The 20,194-nt window shown below is 49.5% G+C and overlaps 1 protein-coding gene across 2 annotated transcripts in view; it reads left to right on the forward strand.

The window, feature by feature from the left end:
- Positions 1-18,104, forward strand: part of fam49bb (family with sequence similarity 49 member Bb) — a 34,745-nt gene extending 16,641 nt beyond the window's left edge. For both annotated transcript variants that reach the window (XM_056584675.1, XM_056584676.1), the window contains exons 3-12: positions 8,043-8,134; positions 8,634-8,755; positions 9,071-9,176; positions 12,382-12,521; positions 14,995-15,072; positions 16,330-16,446; positions 16,546-16,625; positions 16,865-16,991; positions 17,087-17,157; positions 17,312-18,104. In XM_056584675.1, coding sequence (XP_056440650.1) covers positions 8,062-8,134; positions 8,634-8,755; positions 9,071-9,176; positions 12,382-12,521; positions 14,995-15,072; positions 16,330-16,446; positions 16,546-16,625; positions 16,865-16,991; positions 17,087-17,157; positions 17,312-17,375 — 978 coding nt within the window. In that variant the 5' untranslated portion in view covers positions 8,043-8,061 and the 3' untranslated portion in view covers positions 17,376-18,104. The remainder of the gene's footprint in view (positions 1-8,042; positions 8,135-8,633; positions 8,756-9,070; positions 9,177-12,381; positions 12,522-14,994; positions 15,073-16,329; positions 16,447-16,545; positions 16,626-16,864; positions 16,992-17,086; positions 17,158-17,311) is intronic.
- Positions 18,105-20,194: the final 2,090 nt, after the last annotated feature.

Below are 20,194 nucleotides of genomic sequence, written 5' to 3' on the forward strand. Positions count from 1 at the left end.
GCACCAGCCTTGTTTTGGGTTTTAATGGTAACCTCCGATAGGCCGACAGCAGAGGATCCGAGGGTTCTGTAGGACGTAGAGGTGGTCAGCCAGTCAGTCGGTAGGAGCCAGTGCAGAGCAGTTAAGACTGGACTGATATGCTCTCTCCTCCTGGTTTCTGTCAGAAGCTCTCTCTCTCTCTCTCTCTCTCTCTCTCTCTCTCTCTCTCTCTCTCTCTCTCTCTCTCTCTCTCTCTCTCTCTCTCTCTCTCTCTCTCTCTCTCTCTCTCTCTCTCTCTCTCTCTCTCTCTCTCTCTCTCTCTCTCTCTCTCTCTCTCTCTCTCTCTCTCTCTCTCTCTCTCTCTCTCTATTGACTTCTTCAGGAGGCCAGTAAAGAGTGCATTGCGGCAGTCAAGTCACTGTTTCAGATGAAAGAAGGCTTTCTTGACCTACTAATGTGGGACCTAATACTGAGATCATTTAATGCAGAGTCATGTAACCACTGACCAAATCAAAGGAGTTATATTCACAAGGCTGATTAAAAGCATATTTGAGCTTTTAAAATGTAGCTTTAAAAAGTAATTCTTCATCCATTTATTGACACAGATAGTGGGAGAATCAAATAGCGTTAGTATAATTTGGTGCAACAGCGATGTAAAATTCGCAATCAATCGCATAGCTATGAAAGTTAAGTGTGCAGTCTGATAATAACGCTGTGCGGTAGCATATAGAATAATCTAGTGGTGTTGTTTTCTTGGGTCGGGGAGGAGAGGGGTGGAGTTATTAATGATGGTGACTCCTCCAGTGTTTCCCTGGCATGCATTCAGCAGTGCTGCAGCCTTTTTTGGTATTTCCATATGCTATTTGTTTGCTTTTAAGAACATGTGTATCATAGGTGCCCCCCTACTGCAACCCCCTCAATTGTTCCATTGCCATTAGTGTCATGGGAGAAATATAAAGAGAAGGAGGAACTCAACGAGTGTCCCCTTAAAGTAAAGCAGTCTACATATTTCATTGTGTAGAACAGAAACCGTACACAGAAACTATCAGGAGACCCAGAGGATGGGAGGGCTACAAGAAACTGAATTTGCATTAATGCCCAAAACATTTGTCTCGAGCACACACTGCTCTCGCCTGATATATCTTCTGTTTTGTTATGCCGCGTTGTATGAGGCCGTGTCGGTTGGACTGCCCCGGGGCACGGATGGAACCAGTGATCACACCAGAACCTCTCTGCACCTGTGCACATCCGCCCCGTGCACATCAGCCCCGTGCACATCAGCCCCGTGCACATCCGCCCGTGCACATCAGCCCCGTGCACATCAGCCCCGTGCACATCAGCCCCGTGCACGCGCACATCCGCCCCGTGCACGCGCACATCCACATAGTGCAATTCACACACACACCTCAGCGGCGCTGCTGGAAGAAATTTGAATACTGGTGACTCTGCACTGGGGGTGCGGGGCGTGGCTAACTGCAGAATCCAACTCGCCCCACAAACACAAACAAACTAAACTCTCTCTCGCTCTAGGATTCCCCCACCCAACCGCTCCTCTTATCTGGGTGCAGTTAATGGCAGAGTGGGGTGCAGGTTGTTATTGGTGTAGTGGGGTGCAGGTTGTTATTGGTGTAGTAGGGTGCAGGTTGTTATTGGTGTAGTAGGGTGCAGGTTGTTATTGGTGTAGTAGGGTGCAGGTTGTTATTGGTGTAGTGGGGTGCAGGTTGTTATTGGTGTAGTGGGGTGCAGGTTGTTATTGGTGTAGTGGGGTGCAGGTTGTTATTGGTGTAGTGGGGTGCAGGTTGTTATTGGTGGTGGGGTGCAGGTTGTTATTGGTGTAGTAGGGTGCAGGTTGTTATTGGTGTAGTAGGGTGCAGGTTGTTATTGGTGTAGTAGGGTGCAGGTTGTTATTGGTGTAGTAGGGTGCAGGTTGTTATTGGTGTAGTAGGGTGCAGGTTGTTATTGGTGTAGTAGGGTGCAGGTTGTTATTGGTGGTGGGGTGCAGGTTGTTATTGGTGTAGTAGGGTGCAGGTTGTTATTGGTGTAGTAGGGTGCAGGTTGTTATTGGTGTAGTAGGGTGCAGGTTGTTATTGGTGTAGTAGGGTGCAGGCTGTTATTGGTGTAGTAGGGTGCAGGTTGTTATTGGTGTAGTAGGGTGCAGTTGTTATTGGTAGAGTATAGTGCAGTTTTTAATGGTAGAATTGGGTGCAGAGGGGCGGGGTTAGGGTACAGAGGGGCGGGGTCAGGGGTGTGTAGGGCTGCTCTGTTTTCGGGTCGTCTGATTGGTCGACGGTTGGCGGCAGGGTCTGTGTGGGTTTGGGTTGAGCTAATGTGATGTGGCGTGTCACCGAGGGAATGTAGGTCAGGTTTAGAGCGCCGCTCCCGTCCCTGCTGCAGTCTGACCCCACCCCTCCCAGACACATGGCACACAAATCCAGCAGCCCCCAAACCCAACCCTCTACACCCTCTAAATACCCTCAAACTCTGCCGATGGAAAGTATACAGATGACAAACCACACAATAAAATATCATGCACGTATAGAATACGTTGGGGGTTGAAGACGCATCACCATGCACCCGCAGACGCAGGGGCACAGACACAGACATGCTCTACTACTGTACACGCCCCGGGCAGACTGTCTCTCCAGGACACCGCCCACATGACTGAGCTCCTCATGTGGATGAAGAAGGGGGGGGGGGGGGGGGGGGGGAGAGAGATGGAGAGGGGAGAATGGAGAGATGGATGCAAGAGGGAGGGCGGTGGAGGAGGGAGATGGAGAGAGACTGAGGGAGGAGACAAGGATGGAGAGAGAGGGTCGGAGGGAGGGAGGGATGGAGAGAGGGGGAGGGATGGAGAGAAGGGGTAAAGGGGGAGAGAGAGAGAGAGAGGGAGGTTGTTTTCGTGCTCTACTACGGGATCCGTGCACGTGTTTTCCACGCTGGTCTGGAGGAAAACCTCATGTCAGCACTCTCTTAGCATTAGCTTAGTGATGCTCTTAGCTGCTCTCCCAGAAACCCGGCAAGGTCCCCTCCATGCACGCCCCTAGCCGGCGTGCACGCCCGTAGACGCTGTGCACGCCCCTAGCCGCCGTGCATTGCGTGCCGAGCGGCTGCAGCACTGCAAGGCGTGTCTATGTTGCGTCTGTAGTGATGCTGGTGCTGCTGCTGCTGCTGCTGCAGCAGCTAATGCTGCTCCTATATTAGTCTCTACTCATTCTTCATTTGGATTCTTATTTTCACGGTCATTAATCAGTGTTTTCACTTTGTTTAATTCATTTTTTTTTTTTTTTTTTTTTCATTCCGTTTTTATTCTATTTAGTCTATTTTATACAATCTTCATTTCTTTTAGTCTTCATTTAAAAAAAAAAAAATGTATTCCTTTTATTTATTAACTTGAAATATTTAATGTATATACATATATATATATATAGGGAGCATTTGAGGCTAAAGAGAGGCTTAATATGTGACGGTATGCTTCTGTTACCATAACAAGATGAAGACCCGTTAGATCAGTGTCTGGCTGCGTAGTGGAATTAAAAAATCTCTCCCAGCCCCCAGCATGCACTGCTTCCCTAATCCGCCGGTTTTAGCGCATTACCTCACCGGCATAAATATATTCATCACTACTACTACTACTATGGCTACTACTGCTACTTCTACTACTACTACTGTACTCTTTGCTCTCTGATTGGCTCTTCTCGGCTCTCAATGGAGCCAACTGTTTTTTGGCTCCATGGATACAGCACATGATTCGCTAGACTGGCTCAGCCAATGGGAGAGCAGAGTGGATATCTGGTTGTCGGGGGTAACTCTGGTAGCTGTCCTGACTGGCGCACGCTATGTCTTTTGAGAAAAACAAAAACAACCTCTCTCCCGCTCTTCTCTTCCCCTCCCCTCCCCTCTCCCCCTCCTCCCCCCTCTGTACCTTGCATACCGACACACAGCCTGTTCAGTCACTGGTAAACATTTGCTTGCAGGTTTGATAATAATAATAGTGGTGTTAACATTTTTTTTATTTATAGCCCTTTTCCAGTAATTCACTGAGGCCATAACAGCACTAAAATAATGGGTAAACAAATATAGAATATCAAACCTTGAACCATTTAAAACCATACAAATGAATGAAGTTAAGGTTCATCCTTTAGAAGGAGTAATTTTATGTGAGTTATATTGTATGTTTAGTTGTGTTATTGAGTGTTGCGGTTTTAGGAGTGTGTTCCGGAGTGTTGTTCTTTGAGGAGTGTGTTCCGGAGTGTTGTTCTTTGAGGAGTGTGTTCCGGAGTGTTGTTCTTTGAGGAGTGTGTTCCGGAGTGTTGTTCTTTTAGGAGTGTAATTGAAGTTTGTTCTTTTAAGACTGTGTTTAGGACTCTTGCGGTTTTAGGAGTGTGTTCAGGAGTGTTCTTCTTTTAGGAGTGTGTTTGGCAGTGTTGTGTGTTCAGGAGTGTTCTTCTTTTAGGAGTGTTTTTGGCAGTGTTGTGTGTTTTAGGAGTGTTCTTCTTTTTGGAGTGTTTTGGGCGGTGTTGTGTGTTCAGGAGTGTATCTCAGGAAGACTGTCCGGCTTCTTCTTCTGCGCCCCGTCTCTGCTTCTTTAATATCATGTATAATGCAGGGTGCTGGGGCGGCAATACGTGGGGGGGGGGGGGGGGGGGGGGGGGCGGCCTGTGTGTGCTCTGGGGATGAACCCTTCAGACGTCCTGAAGGTGACCTCGTTCCCCTGCAGAGGGGAGATGGGGGGGGGGGGGGGGGAAACACGCCCCGGGCACGCTCTGCGCCCCCCCCCCCATCCCCCCCGTCGCGGGCACTGCAGGGTCCGGGGCGTTGCCACCCTCACAGGGCGGGGGTTGGTATGGAGGCCTGGGGGTCCATGGGGGTCTATTGGCGTCTGCAGCTCTGACGGGGGGCTCCTTGCAGGGGTGTTGGTTGGGCAGATTATTGATGACAGGAGTAAATGACTTATGAAATGTAGTTGGGATCTGTGGCTCAGAGATCCTGGTGATAGTGGTGGTAATACATGACTCCTCCCCCTACACCTGTCTCCTGTTTATCTGCTACATCTCCGTCTGATCTACCTAGCAACCTTTCTATCCGTCTGTCTGTCTGTTCGCTTTACCTACCTACCTTTTATGTATTCTCTGCCTACCTGCCTATCTGTCTGCACCACCTACCTGTATGTCTGTCTGTCTGCGTTACCAACTTACCGGTCTGTCTGCTCCACATACCTGCCTTTCTACTCTATCTACCTGTCTGTCTGCCTACCCAGCCAACCTTGTCTGTCTGGGTCATTCCGAGTCAACTGTCAATAATCGCACGTGACGGCCGGCCACCAGAGATCGCCCTCTCTCTCTCTGTCTCTCTCTCTCAATCTCATGCTCTCTCCCTCTCCCTCTCCCTCTCCCTCTCCCTCTCCTCTCCTACTATCGGTCTTGTCAGTAAGTGTTAGGTCTGAGTGTTGTTTCCTGCCTGTCAGGTCCCATATTCACCATGACAACATACTACCACCGGTGCTGATGTGAGTGTTTGGAGCGGGTCATGAGGTCATGACCCCCCTGTGACCCACGATGGTCAAGTGGCTCACTGCGGTCTGTGTTTGGTAAAAGATGCACATTTCGTCAGCGTATTTGTTGTTGTTTGGTCGGGCATCTGACGTTCACATGTCAACATGTAATCACGTCAAACACGCGATAATACGTTGGATTAAGCTTTTAAGCTGATAGAGATCCTCACTTACATGGCGCCGAGTCCGTCTGCTCCACAGTGTGTAGATCGACTTGGAGGATTTTAATTTACTTTCATCATTGGATCCTTTAGGTTCCAAATGACGTGTGTGTGTGTGTGTGTGTGTGTGTGTGTGTGTGTGTGTGTGTGTGTGTGTGTGTGTGTGTGTGTGTGTGTGTGTGTGTGTGTGTGTGTGTGTGTGTGTGTGTGTGTGTGTGTGTGTGTGTTTGTCTTCCAACGTTCGACAGTTACTCAAGTTGTATTCCCATGGTGGTTTTGGGTGAGCCCACCACTCCTCATACCACTAGTCTTGTTCTCAGAACTACCAGCTTCTACCCTCAACCTGCTGCACTGAACCAAACCACCTAGTCTTTTATCACAGTAGGTATGTCCTTCAGGCTGTCCTCCATCAAACCTACAGACTGTCCTCCATCACAGTTACAGTCTGACCTCCATCACAGCTCCAGTCTGTCCTTTATCAAAGTTACAGTCTGTCTTGTATCACAGCTCCAGTCTGTCCTGTATCACAGCTTCAGTCTGTCCTTTATCACAGCTTCAGTCTGTCCTTTATCACAGCTACAGTCTGTCCTTTATCACAGCTTCAGTCTGTCCTTTATCACAGCTCCAGTCTGTCCTTTATCACAGCTTCAGTCTGTCCTTTATCACAGCTACAGTCTGTCCTTTATCACAGCTCCAGTCTGTCCTGTATCACAGCTTCAGTCTGTCCTTTATCACAGCTCCAGTCTGTCCTTTATCACAGCTCCAGTCTGTCCTTTATCACAGCTCCAGTCTGTCCTTTATCACAGCTCCAGTCTGTCCTTTATCAAGGCTCCAGTCTGTCCTTTATCACAGCTCCAGTCTGTCCTTTATCACAGCTCCAGTCTGTCCTTTATCAAAGTTACAGTCTGTCTTGTATCACAGCTTCAGTCTGTCCTTTATCACAGCTTCAGTCTGTCCTTTATCCCAGCTTCAGTCTGTCCTTTATCACAGCTTCAGTCTGTCCTTTATCACAGCTACAGTCTGTCCTTTATCACAGCTCCAGTCTGTCCTTTATCACAGCTTCAGTCTGTCCTGTATCACAGCTCCAGTCTGTCCTTTATCACAGCTCCAGTCTGTCCTTTATCACAGCTCCAGTCTGTCCTTTATCACAGCTCCAGTCTGTCCTTTATCAAAGTTACAGTCTGTCTTGTATCACAGCTTCAGTCTGTCCTTTATCACAGCTTCAGTCTGTCCTTTATCACAGCTTCAGTCTGTCCTTTATCACAGCTCCAGTCTGTCCTTTATCACAGCTCCAGTCTGTCCTTTATCACAGCTTCAGTCTGTCCTTTATCACAGCTCCAGTCTGTCCTTTATCACAGCTCCAGTCTGTCCTTTATCACAGCTCCAGTCTGTCCTGTATCACAGCTCCAGTCTGTCCTGTATCACAGCTCCAGTCTGTCCTTTATCACAGCTACAGTCTGTCCTGTATCACAGCTACAGTCTGTCCTCCACTTATAGCGTCACCACAGCTAGTGTGATGCCCTACTCCACAGCTCACACCCAGGGCAACACAACGTAACTCAAGTATTCTGTGATCGACATTAAATACAGACAAACAAGAAGCTATTTAGACATAACCGATGTCCATGATGCAGCGTTTCAGCTGACTGATTCAGCCGGAGAGAGGCGCGCAGGGCTGAGGCTCGAGAGCACTGAACCCTCCGGCTCTCCAAGGACTCCGGCGCTACGCGACAGAGCTCCTGCCCGCAGAGCCGGGGATGAAAAGCAGAAGTGTGGCCTTGGTGGAGCCGGGCAAGCGGAACCCTCTCTATAAATCACCTTTTTAAAATACCTCTGCCATCTGGTCGCCCTTAGCAACGGGAAGCCATAGCCACGGCAGGGGTCCTCTGGGAAGACCGGCGCTGAACTGAGACGGCAGGGTCACCGGGTTCTCCCTGGCATCTTGTCCGGATCGGTCACATGGCGTACCCTCAGGCATTTAGCTTTACCCATAGGCTCGACAGTCAGGCTGAGGTCAGCCCAAGCATACGGACATTATTGGACGCTGGATAACGCCGGTTAGAGCGGGTAGCTTGATTCCAGCGCCTCTTTTAGTGGTCAGGAATGGCGGTCCCGTTTCACCAAAGAGCACCTAGGGGTTATTGAGGTGTTGCGACATCAAAAGCTCACAGGCGCTAGTGAGTGAATGGATGAATGTATGAATGAATGGAGGAGAGGCGTACATATTAGAAAGTTGAGCGGTGTATAAATACAGACTCTGTTTTTATTAAGTGGTTAAAGCTGTCGTGGGAACCGAATGAGTGGCCTGCTGATGGACTGCGTAATGAGGCGCTGTTGTGTTGGTTCCCCAGGTTCCTCCGGGACCCGACCATGGGGAACCTCCTGAAGGTGCTGACCTGCACCGACCTGGACCAGGAGCCCAACTTCTTCCTGGACTTTGAGAGTAAGACCCTCACCATCTCCCTCGTCTCTCTCCCCTGGTGTATACCACACACACACATACTGTACACCCTCTCGCTGACGTAGGGGTGCTTAAACATCATCTTGGAATACTAAAGTACATTTTCAGCGTCTGTGGGTCCTGACCCAGTCCCGGAAAAACACTGAGCACACAAGAGCTGGTGTACTCAAAGGCATTTGTCTGTTGTTGGGCCACTACCCATCTCCAATTGCATCATGACATTCTGGTTCCCTAACCATAGTTTAAGAGCCCCTGCCTTAAATATATCCACCCCTACGTTGAACCCACTGACCCACCCCTACGTTGAACCCACCGACCCACCCGCGATGCTGAACCCTCCCGCCACCATGTGAAACACTTAACCCCTATGTCAAACCCTTAACCCCTGTGTCAAACCCTTAACCCCTGTGTGAAACACACCCATTTATGCTAAAACTCTTTTGAAGCCTAGCTGGTACTAATGCGCCGCCGCTTCCTGCAGATGCGACGCCCACGGAGGCAGAGCGGGAGGTGTGGCTGCAGGTGGACGTGGTGCTGAAGGACGCCAGAGGGATCCTGGACGAGCTGCAGGCCTACAAGGGAGCGGGCCAGGAGATCCGAGAGGTGCGCACCCCTTCAGCCGCTCAGAGGGTGGGGAGCGGGACTCCCAGTGGGAAGCCTCCCTGAGAACCAGTGGCTAACCTGAGGCGGCCTGCTACCCCACCGTCATATCCCTTTACTGGATATGAGATACTCTATAACAAAGTGGCTTACAGTGACATACATTAAGGAGCAGAAGTAAATTCTATTGCATTCTCACACTTTATGGTGTTTTTCGAACGTTTTTATCACTTTCCAAAACATTATTTTGCTACATATATTCTGTGTTTCTATAATTCTCTGTAACATAACTGTCCCGTTGGTTCTGTCTATCGCTAGGCCATCCAGAACCCAAACGACGATGTTCTGCAGGATCAGGCGTGGGCCGCCGTGGTTCCGCTGGTGGGGAAACTCAAGAAGTTCTACCAGTTCTCCCAGAGATTAGGTACGTAGCACCCACAGCCATCACGGTCTGTTTGTGAAGCTCTGTTGGAAGAGGGCTCTAGGTGATTCACAGTAGAGACCCGCATGTAGTTCCTCTAACGGCCTCTAGGGGTTACACGGTAAAAACAAGCATGTTGTTTCTCTAGAGGCTTCTAGGGGGTTCACGGTAAAATCAAGCATGTAGTTCCTCTAACGGCCTCTGGGGGGTTCACGGTAGAGACCAGCTTGTAGTTATTCTAACGGAACTTGTTCATATGATGAATGTGATGTATTTACTGTGGTCCAGATTGTCAGGTTGGTCGTCAATGCGCCGAATACGAACGGTTTCCGTTGCTGGCGGCAAACGATATCTTCGCTCCGTAGAAAGCAAGGCAACTTTATTTATATAGCACTTCTCATAAACGAGGGAGACTCAAAGTGCTTCACATAGAAATATCACCATAAAATAGGTAAGTAAAAGAAAACAAGGCAAAATAATAAAATGCATTGTAGAAAGTGCACAATAAAATGAAGTAATAAAATACATATGTAGTTTAATCCATCTTCCTGCTGCTTTCGTTAAAAGCAAAGACAGAAAATGCATTGTAAGACGATTTGAATACCTAATAATAATCAATGCCTCGCCCTGCTCAAATACCCCCTCCATATAAATTTACATCAATTATTTGGCAAAAATTATTTGGGTTCTCCCTTTACCACCCAGCTCTATATACATGGAGCTTACATGCTGACTACAGCAGTCTTTACTGTTCAACCTTCTACATACAACCTTCTACATACAACCTTCCACATTACAACCTTCTACATACAACCTTCCACATTACAACCTTCTACATACAACCTTCTACATACAACGTTCTACATACAACCTTCTACATACAACGTTCTACATACAACCTTCCACATTACAACCTTCTACATACAACCTTTGTCCATGACCATAATAGCTAACCTCATTGGCACTATTGGCTACTGTTGGCTAATCAAACACATATACTCTCACATATGCCTACCTACGTGTGTGTACATAAATGCCCACGCACACCAAAGGTATTCAGATACACACACACATGCGGTCACCCCTCCTTGTATAAACAAGCGTGTAAGCCTTTCCCTGCATTGACATGCTGCTAGCGATGCAGTCTTCTGATTGCCGCTATTGGCTGCCTCGTTACTATGGCGATGGGAGAAGGTGGGGCTGGGAAGGCTTTACACCCAGGGACCCCCCCCCCCCCAACCCCGACCCCCTAGGGCTGGTGGGGTGCCTTGATGACCTTCGCCCTGTTAATCCCTGTTACGGCGGTAATCCCGGTTACCGAGGGAACGGCAGTCAATGGAGGCAGCGGGCGCCATCCGACGCTCGCTATTATGTAACAAAGCAGGTCGCCGGGTTGCCCTGATGGGGTTCAGAGGTCAGGATGTGGCCCGCGGCGCAGCCTGCTAGACAGCTGGCTACAGGCTAGCCGGCTAACCAGTCAACGCTAGTAGCAGGGGCTAGAGGTAGCTGTTGGTTTGCTGTTCAAGAACCACTATTTCAAAGCCGGGCGTGATGTTATTTTAGCTCTCAAATTCTAGCCGTCTGTGACATCACAAGTGGGAGGGATGTCACCAAGATGAATGACGGATACATGAGCCTACATGTCTACGCAGTGGACCGAAAGGCTGGTAGGCTGTTGCGTTAATAGGAGCCCCACTTAGTTTTTGCCAATTTTTGCCAACACACCTAGCATTTGCCAATGGTACCGCAGATAGGTTAGCGGCTGTCGGTGTTGTCGTAGGTGTATCGTTACTACCATGCTACTGTGTAGGCTCTACAAACGGCTGGAGGGGCTAGGGGCTAGCTAGACGTCCCTAGACACACAAAGGCTGATGCCAAGCACGACTTTTTAGCTAACCAACAAACTGGCTCATGGTTCCGTGCTCTACTTAACTCTGTTTCATTACCCACAAGCCATCATGCTGGTTAAAGTGCCCATGAGCCAACACCATGCAGGTTCAGTGACGGAGGAAGAGTTTCATGTCCCTCCATGCCTGTGGGTCTCACTCTCTCTCTCACACTCTCTCTCACTTACACTCGCCCTCGCCCTCGCTCTCGCCCTCGCTCTACTCTGCGCTGCCTTGACCTGAGTTGCACCAGACCCCCTCTGTCGGACTCGGGTCTCTCCTCCATTTTGGATCTTGTGTTGACAGACAGAGGTGGGGGGGGGGGGGGGGGGGCAGGAGTAGCTCCACTACTCAGTGTCGAGCGGCGGCGCTACGTTAGCATGTGGGCGTCGTTAGGTCAGCGGACACCAGGAGGGATCAATTAACCCCGTCATCTGGTCGCTGGGACAGACCAGTGGACCAGGGCCGCTGCAGTAGTCTGTCCTCTGGTCTGTCTGCTGACCTGGTGTAGGTCTACCAAGTCTAGCCCTGATAAGGCGCTGTGTTTTTTTTCGTTCAAACAATGCATGGAACAAAGCAATGGACAGACTACCAACACCCCCGTCACCAACACCACTACACCGCCCCGAGCGATCTGCTCTTGTGCCAATAAGATAATGAGTCTCACGTTTTATCACCGCCTTAGTGGCAAAGGCTTTATGACACACACACACACACACACACACACACACACACACACACACACACACACACACACACACACACACACACACACACACACACACACACACACACACACACACACACACACACACACACACACACACACACACACACCTCCCCCCTAGTTCCCGCCCAGCAGACTGGCAGGGTAGTTGGCCCAGGAGCCCGGGGGCGTTGTGTGGGGCGGGGGGGGGGGCTAGACTGGTACCCATGTCTCCCACTAACGAGGACGTTTCGTCTGGAGGACATTTTGAGTCTCAAAATGTCCGTATAGACTCCTGTCGGGAGTACGAGTTAAACACAGAGCGACAGGACCACTCAGGATATTTAGTGTCGGGGGGTGTTTGTGCGTTTTTAATTGGGGAGTTGTGGCTGTCGGCGTTGAACACACCTCAGCTCTGATGAGGATGTCATTTCAGATCCTGTATTACCAACCAACACACACACACACACACACACATGGACACACACAGGAAAACGTACATTCACACGCACGCACGTCTCTGTTATTGTTTGCGCGTGCGTGCAAACAATAACTCAAACAGAGACATACACACCTCTGGAGATTATTTTAAATGTGTGTGTGGGCTTACCAACAGAGGCGTCGCTAAGCAGCCTGCTGGGGGCGCTGACCAGCGTGACGTACGAGGACCCGACGCAGCACCTGGAGAGAGAGCAGGCGCTCGCCAAGCAGTTTGCAGAGATCCTGCACTTCACGCTGCGCTTCGACGAGCTCAAGGTCCACAAGAACACTGGACACACACCGCCCTACACACTAGGCTGGTTCCTCTAGAAACATCACATCTACCTCACATTATCTATAGAACTACTGGAACTAGTTCCTCTAGAAACATCACATCTACCTCACATTATCTATAGAACTACTGGAACTAGTTCCTCTAGAAACATCACATCTACCGCACATTATCTGTACAAGTACTGTAACTGTTCCTCTAAAAACAACACATATCGACGCAAGTACTGTAACTAGTTGCTCTAGAAACAACACATCTACAACACATTATCTATAGAGGTACTGTGATAGTTCAAAATAGCATAGCTACAACACATTATCTTTACTGTTATGGTTAATCTGGGAATATCTTTTCTACTATCCTCATCTATAGAAGTACTGCAATAGTTTCTCTAGAAACATGACATCAACATCACGTTATGTTTAAAATGCTGTAACTGGTTAATCTAGAAACATCGGCAACATCTGTTAGGATTGCATCTGTGAAGCGGCAATACTGAAGCACAAGCAATCGGATCGTTTTAAATGGGCACTGCACAAGTTATCATCTAATAATAATGATGATAATAATCTCAAAATCCTCAAGCAAAGATGTGTAACCCCAATTTCCGACATGTTGGGTCCTGTCATATTTTCATGCCAACCCTGACCTGAACAAACTCAGCTACTTAACTGTACCAGAATGATTAGCTGATCCTGGCGGTTTCTTACAAATACCGGGCAGGACTTACACTGAGCTGGACTAGGCCTTCCACCTCCGTCGTATATATATATATATATATATATATATATATATATATATATATGAGGATTAAACGTATCTCTCTCTGGGGAAGAGAACGGGGACGTGGGAATGGTGTGAAGAAGATGAACGACCGTTACCCTCTGGGGGGCTGCAGTCCTGCAGTGTGTTGTGGTTTATAGATGAGCAACCACTCCAAGAGATGGACGTCTCTCTCTCTCTCTCTGTCTCTCTCTCTATCACTCCCCCCCCCCCCCCCCCACCCTCATTTTACACCAGTCAGCTGAACGTAAAACTGTCAGACACACAGTTTTCTCTCGAGCACTCTCCTATTCACGCTCAACTGAGTCTTATTAATGTCAGTTCTGTATAAAAACACAGTGGCTCCTGATCCCTCGTCCCTGGGGGGTCTTACTGGGTTCCCCCCCCCAGTCATAGCCCCCTCAGGTGAGGTACCAGCGGCTCTATCCGGGGTCCATGGTGGACGGGGTCTCCTGACCCACTTAGCATGTCTGGCTGCCCAACATGTACCAAAACATGACCCCCGACAGCCAGCCCTGATTGGTGGCTTGTTGGTCTGACTGGTTGGTCTGATTGGTTCGCCATTTTAGGGGACATACTATTGGCTGTCTGGTGTGAAAGTGTGTCAAAATAACATCCTCATCATCATCTTCATTTCAACAGACAGACTTAGGCTAGACATGGGCGTGGCCCATCTGCATCAGCAGTTCTGCAGCGTGCACTAATGCATGGATTCTCTGTCTATTTCTCTTTCCATTTTTCTTCTCTCTCTCCGTTTAGACTTGACTCATCGGTAAAAATCTCCTTCACAGTTTAAGTCTCGCAGAATTCCCAGCTCCGCATTAGGCTCCGCCCCCATGTCCAATAGCAGGGATGATCGTCCTTTACAACTGGTCTCTGAGCCGGTCTGTTGAGGTCCAGACACCCTATGCTGCTGGTCCAATGTGTCCCCCCCATAGCTCACGAGGAAAGAGAGAGGGTGACAAGGATGGAGAGAAAGGAGAGGAAGAGAAGCAGAGGGGGGGGGGGGGGGGTGAAGGGGAGAAATGGGAAGAAGAGGAAGAGGGGAAATGGGAAGAGGGAGAGGGGAAGGAGGAAGAGGAGAAAGGGAGCCGGGGGGAAAGAGGAAGAGGAGAAATAGGAAGAGGAGGGAGAGGGGAAAGAGGAAGAGGAGAAAGGGAGGAAAGGGGGAAAGAGGAAGAGGAGAAAGGGAAGAGGAGGAGAGGGAGGAAGGAAAGAGGAAGCAGAGAGAGGAGAGGAGGGAAGAAAAAGAGGAGAAAGGGAGGGGAGGGAGGGGAGAGAAGAGTAGGGAGGCGGAGGGAGGGTAGAGGAGCAAAGGGAGGGAGCGAGTGTGTAGATTGGAATCAGCAGATCGACGTGTAATCGCATCATGTTCCTTTTTATGTCAGGTCTACCCCCACCCCCCCCCCTCCCTCCAGGCTATGCCTCTTCTTTTTTTTCCCACCTCCATGCTGACAACTTCCTGTCAGCGTGATGACATCATCATGTCGGGCATCGCCAGACACCCTCCCGTTTCCCTCCGTCTCTGTTCCCCTACAGCCTCCTTCTGTACCGCTCTCCTCCTCTAGGGTCCCTTGGTACCCCCCCCCTCCCTGTGGTGAACACAGTGGTGTATGTTTTGTTTGTTTCTATCTCCTAACGTGCTGTTTGTGTGTGTGTGTGTGTCCGATACAGATGACCAACCCGGCCATCCAGAACGACTTCAGCTACTACCGGAGGACGCTGAGCCGGATGAGGATCAACAACCTACCGGTGGGTTCCTCCAGTCCTCTCCCCATCTCCCTCCCATCCGTCCCATACGCCCGTTTATGGGCATCCCCCCCCCTCAGGCCCCCTAAAATCTAGGTCACCGTGGTAACAGTGCCCAGGCTGGGTTCACGGCCCCTGCTGGGCGTGAAGACAGGGGAAACCCCCTCGCTACGCTGGGAGCACAATAGTGCTCTTCTTCTCTGGATAAATGACTGTGTTGAGGAATGACTTGTGTCAGTTTGAGTTGAGATATCAGACCCACATTTCTGGAAGAATTGCACCTTCTTTTTTTTTTTTCTGCTCCGCAAAGGAAAGTCTATTAGTTAAGGTGTTTGACTCCCAGCTTCTGCGTTCGATCCCTAATATCCAAATTCTACCTGTAGGCTTCCAAGAGCAAGATGCCCACTGACCCCTACCTGCTCCTTAATGACTTGTCTCTGTACTGCCTAACCCCATCCTATCCATAAAGACCGGTCTCTGAACTGTCTGAACCCTTCCTATCCTTATTGACCTGTCTCTGTAATGTCTAACCCCATCCTATCCTTAAAGACCGGTCTCTGTACAGTCTAGCCCCTTCTTTCCCCTCACTGACCTGTATCTGAACTCACTGGCAATCTCTTTAGAGAAAAGCGTCTGCTACATGACGACGAAGCACATTTGAATGTCTTCCTTCCGTGCAACGTCGACATGGCACTTCTTGTCATCGGAGAAGTCTCCTCTCATTTTTGTCATTTGGGTGAATAACGTCTGGCTCTTCTGCATACATGCCTGTGTGCTGTTCAGCGGGGACGCTTGGTTTCATGCGATCCTTTCAGACTGTTCCGTTAGCCAAATGGTCCCCGACAGTAGGCTGTCGCGTGGCGTCCCGTCGGAGGGCCTCGCTGTCTGCTCGTCTCGGCGGCGTCTCAGGCGTCACAGGGAGACGGTGGAGATGAAAGCCCAACGTCCCTCGTGTGAAACGCATGCTCTCGATTTAAGTCCTCTCTTAAAAGCCCAGACGAAGAAAAATACTACAGATATTAGACATTGAAGGAGATTATTTATATCCTCGCACCTTTTTGTTCTTTCCCTGAAAGGTAGACGGCTTGAGGCCCGGACGGCTCCTGATGTTTAAAGATGCATCTAGAACAGGATGAATCCCGCAGGGTTCTCTGTGAAACGTTCACAAGACTAGGCGGAGCCAGGACACTTTGTTTGGATGGTTAATAATCAATGTTGTTTCTGTAAGCGCTTTAATATTTATCTTTAATAATGTTCCAGGCGGAAGGGGAGAACGAGGTGAACAACGAGCTGGCCAATCGGATCTCCCTGTTCTATGCCGATGCCACGCCCATGTTGAAGACGCTGAGCGACGGCACCACCAAGTTCGTGTCGGAGGTGAGGAAAGAAAAAGGTGGACTTCGACCCTGATGGATGGACGTATCACTTCATTAGATCTCTCTCTCGCTCTCTCGCTCTCCTGCTCCCCATCTGTAGAACAAGAACGTCCCCATTGAGAACACGACGGACTGCCTCAGTACCATGGCCAGCGTGTGCAAAGTCATGCTGGAGACGCCGTAAGTGCTCACCTGGACTCTGATTGGTCGTACTGTTTTTGTTAGAGGATCATCTGGAGCTAGATCTGTCCTTTAACGATTGTCCTTTAAATGTCTTTCAAATGGGATTCCTGCCGCAATCCGCATGAAGGGGGATGTACAAACAAAGCCCCCCTGCCTTGCTCACTGTGTGTGTGTGTGTGTGTGTGTGTGTGTGTGTGTGTGTGTGCGTGTGCGTGCGTGCGTGCGTGCGTGCGCAGGGAGTACCGCAGCCGCTTCACCAACGAGGAAACGGTGTCGTTCTGTTTGCGCGTGATGGTGGGCGTCATCATCCTCTACGACTACGTCCACCCGGTCGGGGCCTTCGCCAAATCCTCCAAGATAGACGTGAGTCTCCGCCCCCGCCCCACACCCTGTGATGGGATTGGCCGCCGGGCCCTCTGTGACTAAAGACGTTGTGTCTGTGTGTTTGTCTCCCACAGATGAAAGGTTGCATTAAGGTCCTCAAAGACCAGCCGCCGGGCAGTGTGGACGGTCTGCTCAACGCTCTCAGGTACGGCGTTTCGCTGACCGGGGCGGAACAGATTTTCAGTTCAGCCTGTAAACACATCCCCTTTGACGGTCCGTGGAGCAGGGTGTGGGTGCCCAAACCGTTTCAGCTCGGGAATACGCTTTCTAACGTTTGTGCGTTGTTTATTTTTTCGCAGGTACACGACGAAACACCTAAACGACGAGTCGACCAACAAGACGATTAAGATCATGCTGCAGTAAGAGGCTCGTCGCCCTCGGCAACAGCCCCCTCTCCGATGGGCGGGAACCACTCAGAATTAATCTTTTTACGCTTCTTATTTAATTATTATTTTAAAGCAAACGGGCTGCAGCTCCGCCCACCTTTAGGACGCGAGATGTCGTCATGTCCGTCATGTGCCAAAAAGCTGTCGTGGAGTTGCAACGTTTCCGATGTTTATCCACTAGAGCCGACGTCTGCTCAGGTGTTTTTAAAAGCAGGGGTTGTCCCCCTGTGCCAGGGAGCGCGGCGAGCTACACTTGAAACATTTCAAAGAAAGAGAAAGAAATATATAAATCGATATATATATCAAGAGAAAGAAGTATATATTATTTTTGTCTGATTAGTTATTTAATATTACATCTTCTGCATGAACAAAAGGATGTCCTTTTGAGTTTTCCTCTATTTAAGATCGGTTTGAGTTGAATGTGTCTGCTCTGCTGTGCGCGTGATGTTGTTGTTGTTGTTGTTGTTGTTGAGACGGTACCTGTCCCGGCGAGATTAACAGTACTGTTTTATATTTTTTTATAGGTTTTGTTTTGTTTTGATTTTGGATAGTTGTGCATCTGATGATTTTCAAACTGTGACGCGTGGAGTGAGTGCTATACATGGACAGGGTCCCATCGCTGGGAAAAATACAAACGACAAAGAAAAAAAAGCAACAACAAATAAAACGGGAATGTTTTTCTACAACTGAATCTCTTCCGGTCCTTATTTCCTGTCTCTGGGCTTCTGATGTTATCAGACATTGTGGCGTGGAGGGGGGAGGGGGGGGGGGGGGGGGGGGGGGTCATGTTTCAGCCTCCGGTAGGGTAGGTTGGGGGGAGGGGGACCGGCGGTCCCTACACAGCCACGGCGCTGGGCAAGGTCGTCCTTCCGGTGCCACTCCCGGGTTGATCCAATAAAGCCTCCATTATGGATGCATCTCGCCACACCGCCAAATATTTAGTTTGTAAAAGAAGATGAGAATGTCTCCGGCAAATATAGATTTAACCCCCCCCCCCCCCAACCCACACACAGCCAGCCCGGCGCTCGCCCATCCCATCACATCCAGGGGTCCTCTCTCTCTCCGTCTGTCTGTCTTTCAGAGCCAAGCTGAGGCAGTGGATTACAGGGTTAATGTTCTTCACCCTGCTCAACATGGGCACCGCAGGGTTGAATCTGATGGGTGGTCAAATGTGGTTGCTGGAACAAATTCTGTCGCACCGCAATTTACATCAACAGAAATACAGTGGGATGTTACAAAGCGGCTCAATGTTTATGCATTACGTGTTGTAAGCCCGCTGTCGGTTTATTATCACATTTCGAGAAATTGAATGTAATCCACAGATTTGAGTAAGTTTACCAAGCCTGCGTTTTTATCGGGGCCGCAATACCGTCCTCCTAAAGAAGGGGTGCTGACAGTTTGCTTTAGGGTTCAGTTGCTATTTAACATGACCTTTTGTGTCTGGTGTCTTTGGGCTGAATAATGGTTTCACTTTACACGACAACCCTTTTCTTTCTTTATTTTTTCAATCTTGTTCGTTTTGTGTAACGGCTGATGAATGGCTGAAGGGTGCACGTTCGTAACGGCACATTCACTTATTCATCGCTTGTCAAGTAGTCTTATGTCCGTGCCCACCGTGGTTAATAGCCTCATTAAGAACCATTAAGAGTCTCCACCTCCTTGTGGACATGCGGTAATAAACGGCCACCACGTCTCCATGTCCCTCCTGGCTCTTATCTCACACCAACATCAATATCTGTTCAGCTGCCCAACATAAACATCCCCCCCAGCACTCTCACCGCTGAAACCTTATATTTGTTCTCATCATGCTTTTCCCCTCCGTTTCTCCTAGTTTATTTTCCCGCCCTTTTCTTTAGGGCGGGACATACTGCAACGCTGCAGTCAGCTCTGCAGTGTTGCAGAACTTGGAGAGAGAGAGAGAGAGACTATAGAGGGGGCGAGAGAGTGTGAGACAGGCTATAGATGGAGAGAGAGAGAGAGAGAGAGAGAGGGGTAGCAAAGGGTGTGGCCCATCGGTTCTGCAGCATCCCTGCAATAGCGCTCTTTCTTCTCTCTCCCTCCCTCACACCCCCCTTCCCCCCTCCCTCCCCAGCTCTCTCTCTCTCTCTCTCTCTCTCTCTCTCTCTCTCTCTCTCTCTCTCTCTCTCTCTCTCTCTCTCTCTCTCTCTCTCTCTCTGTCTTTCATGGATTCAAAGGGCTTTTGGCATGTTACGTAAATCCACATTTCCAGAGCACAAAAAGTAAAATAAGATGCAAAATAATAATTATATATATAAATAGTCTCTCTCTCTGAGAAGGGTTGGAGGAGGATGAAAGGGTGAAGGGCTGGTATGTAGAGTGGTGCGATGTGGGTGGATTAACTGGTCCTTGAGGACGAGAGGGAGTGTGTGTGTGTGTGTGTGTGTGTGTGCGGTGAATCTGAAGTGTGTGTGCTGCTATTGGTTGACTCTTCCTGCCAGAGTGCAGTGGAAATGCAAAGTGTGCATGTTCTCTGCCGCACACCACACTTGCGGAGGGACTTGATGTCACCTGACCTGTGGTCACCGTGACAACCTGGGCGGTGGTCATGTGGGGCCCACCGCGACCGTGACCAGACTACGGTCTCCTCTCTTCTCTCTCAACCAATGGGAGAGCGGGTCCTGGGACGGGTCCGGGCACTGGTATCGGGTGTCTGCTTGTAGTGAAATAGGACGCTGATACTCCCCGTGTGTTGTGTCATTTAGCTTATCTCCGGTCACTTCAGCTCTGGAGGAGATGGAGGGGATTCAACCAAGGCTTGTTTCGGTCTCAGAAGCA

Source organism: Gadus chalcogrammus, chromosome 23 (assembly GCF_026213295.1).
Source record: "Gadus chalcogrammus isolate NIFS_2021 chromosome 23, NIFS_Gcha_1.0, whole genome shotgun sequence".
In the NCBI taxonomy this organism is placed as follows: Eukaryota; Metazoa; Chordata; class Actinopteri; order Gadiformes; family Gadidae; genus Gadus; species Gadus chalcogrammus.